This window comes from Amaranthus tricolor, chromosome 12 (assembly GCF_026212465.1).
Source record: "Amaranthus tricolor cultivar Red isolate AtriRed21 chromosome 12, ASM2621246v1, whole genome shotgun sequence".
Lineage (NCBI taxonomy): Eukaryota > Viridiplantae > Streptophyta > Magnoliopsida > Caryophyllales > Amaranthaceae > Amaranthus > Amaranthus tricolor.
The window spans coordinates 18129708-18132131 of record NC_080058.1 but is presented as its reverse complement, the minus strand read 5'-3'; the positions used below and the strand labels follow the sequence as shown (position 1 = coordinate 18132131).

General features: G+C 38.3%; 1 protein-coding gene across 1 annotated transcript; it reads right to left on the bottom strand.

Annotated features, from left to right (window-relative positions):
* Positions 1 to 202: 202 nt before the first annotated feature.
* On the bottom strand, positions 203 to 1914 carry LOC130828222 (fasciclin-like arabinogalactan protein 21). Its single transcript, XM_057694078.1, has one exon. It carries the CDS (start codon positions 1839 to 1841, stop codon positions 609 to 611), a length of 1233 nt encoding a protein of 410 aa, XP_057550061.1. The 5' UTR covers positions 1842 to 1914; the 3' UTR covers positions 203 to 608.
* Positions 1915 to 2424: the final 510 nt, after the last annotated feature.

The window sequence follows — 2424 nt, the reverse complement described above, 5'->3', positions numbered from 1 at the left end:
TTCTTTTATGGAGCCTTGTTGGCAAAAAGAGGAGAGAGTCTTTCTTGGCCTAGCTTGGGCCTACAAATAAGGCTTTGAATCATTTGTAAACACCACTTCGGATTTTTTCAATAAACAATAATTTTTTTATTAGGTGATTTGCTTTGAGAGAGTGCCTTTCAAGGGAAGGGAGGGATTTCTCTCTTCTGTCCTGAGTGTGTAGTCTTGTGAGTAAACAACAATACATTCTTAGTTTTTCCTTAAACGTTCTAAGTGAGGGAAGCTCGGAATCAAGAGGATAAGGCTTGACAGTGAGTGAAACTGTAGGAGTCTTATTCAAGATCAGTTTCCATCTGATCATCTCTGTTTCTTGGATTGTTACATACATATGCATTCTGTTTTATTCCTGTTCTTTGCCATCATAAGGAAGTTTGCAACCTGTACTTGGTGCACTAGTCACTAATAGTCATTAGTATAGTAATTTCTCAACTAGAAATTAGGCACAGACTACACTGATGAAATTGAAACCACAAGATACTATTAGCTGTACTTCAAGAAAAAAATGATTAATCCAAAGCAGGGTCACTAAAATCCAGAATCAATATTGAATTATCAAATTCAGATGATTATCAAAGGCCTTGATGAGCATAATCCTTTTCTTCCACTGGTGTTTTCATCCCAGATGGACTAGTAGTAGTCTCAATAGTTAAATCCCTTGCATCAGTACCAAATTCGCTAGTAATAGCCGGATGAACTTCAGAACTTCCACCAACAGAAATTGACTGACGAAGATGAGGAAAAGGAGTTGAGATTCCATGAATTACAAGTTTAGAATTAATGATGAGATTTGGATACCTAATTTTCACGTAATTAATCCTCAACGGAGACAAAAACCCTCCACCTCCAGGAGTTGTGATAGTGATAGTTTCGCCGGCTTCAAGAGTCGGAAGAATCTTCGATTGCGGAAGATTTTCTAGGTCAGTGAACTTCAATACCATGTTCGGGATGATGTGGTACCTTATTGTGTGAACGTAAGCATGTCCACCATGAAAGATAGAGGAATCATCGACAGCGAAGATCGTCATATTCTTGAGGGTAGCGAGTTCAAGATATTTGACTTTAATTGCAAGAGCAAGTACACTGTATCCACTCATTCTGAGTCGAATCATAGCGTCAGTGAGCATAATGCGAGTGAATGCAGTTGAAGGAGAAACGTGAGGAAGCGAAAGTGACGTCATCTTATCAATGGCGCAAGAAAACGGCGAGAGGTGAGAGAGAAAGCCTTGTACACCATGGATGATGAGGAGATCACTGACGTAAAGATCAGGTTGAGTAATTTCAGCACCTCCAATGAAAATTTTGTTACCTCTGTTAATAGCGGCAGTTACCGTTAAGCAACGACCGGGAAGAATCGCCTCCATTTTCGTGCCGAAGATGAAGCGACTAACGTAATCAAAGGAGTACAAACCTGAAACCGTGTGTTCTTGAAGAAGAACTGTGAGCGAACACTTCGAACAAGTTCGCACCGAAGAATCTGAAGGCGCAAAGATCGTAAGAGGTCCATACCATGGAACATGTAAGTCAGAGGAGAGAGAAAGTGAGTGAATAGCTCTCGCGAAGTCATGGAAGCCGAGTTCAATGAGGATTTTAGCAATGGAGGAGAGAGGAGAGAGAAATTCAGGTGACTTTAGGTTTTCGGAAGTAGAAAGTAACGGCAATGATGAAGGAGATTGTGCAGGTGAGATTGTGAAAATTGTGGATGAAGATGAGCTGGAAGGAACTTCAACGGCATAAATGAGCGAATGAGAAGTGAAAGTTGGTGTAAAGAAGAAGATGATGAGGAGTGGAAAAACTTTCGCCATTGTTGAGAGCTTCGTAGTGAGAGAAAGTTATGAAATAAGAAAACGATGAGGAAGAATTTAATTTAACGGTTATTCAAGGGTATACATGTACTACTATTAGACCCTGGAAAATGGTCGATGAATCGGGTTCGAGGTCCGATTAGTTCTGGTCAGTTTTGGGTTGTGTTGATTTCAGATGGGATCAGTCAGGGTTTTAGATGGGTTCGTATTCACGAAATGGATTACTATTTTGACATTTCTGGGTTAATTCCCTTTAATTTTATTTTTTTGTGAAATTTCTTTTTTTTTTTTATCGAATTTAAAAATTGATAATCTTTTTTTCCGAAGAAATTATTTATTATATCGCCTAGCCAAATAACGATAAAATATTAAGAGTTTAAAAGTAAAGAATATCTTAAAGAAATAAACATTAGCTTTTTTGTGCGCCTAAGTGAAGAAGTTTTGCCTCATTTTTAAACGATTGCACAACCCAAGGTGTTCAACCTGACCCTAACGCGACCGACTCATTTTTAGCAAATTCAGTCATTTAATTCATGTGTGTAATTTTACCACTGATAATAATATCTCAATTATAATGATATGA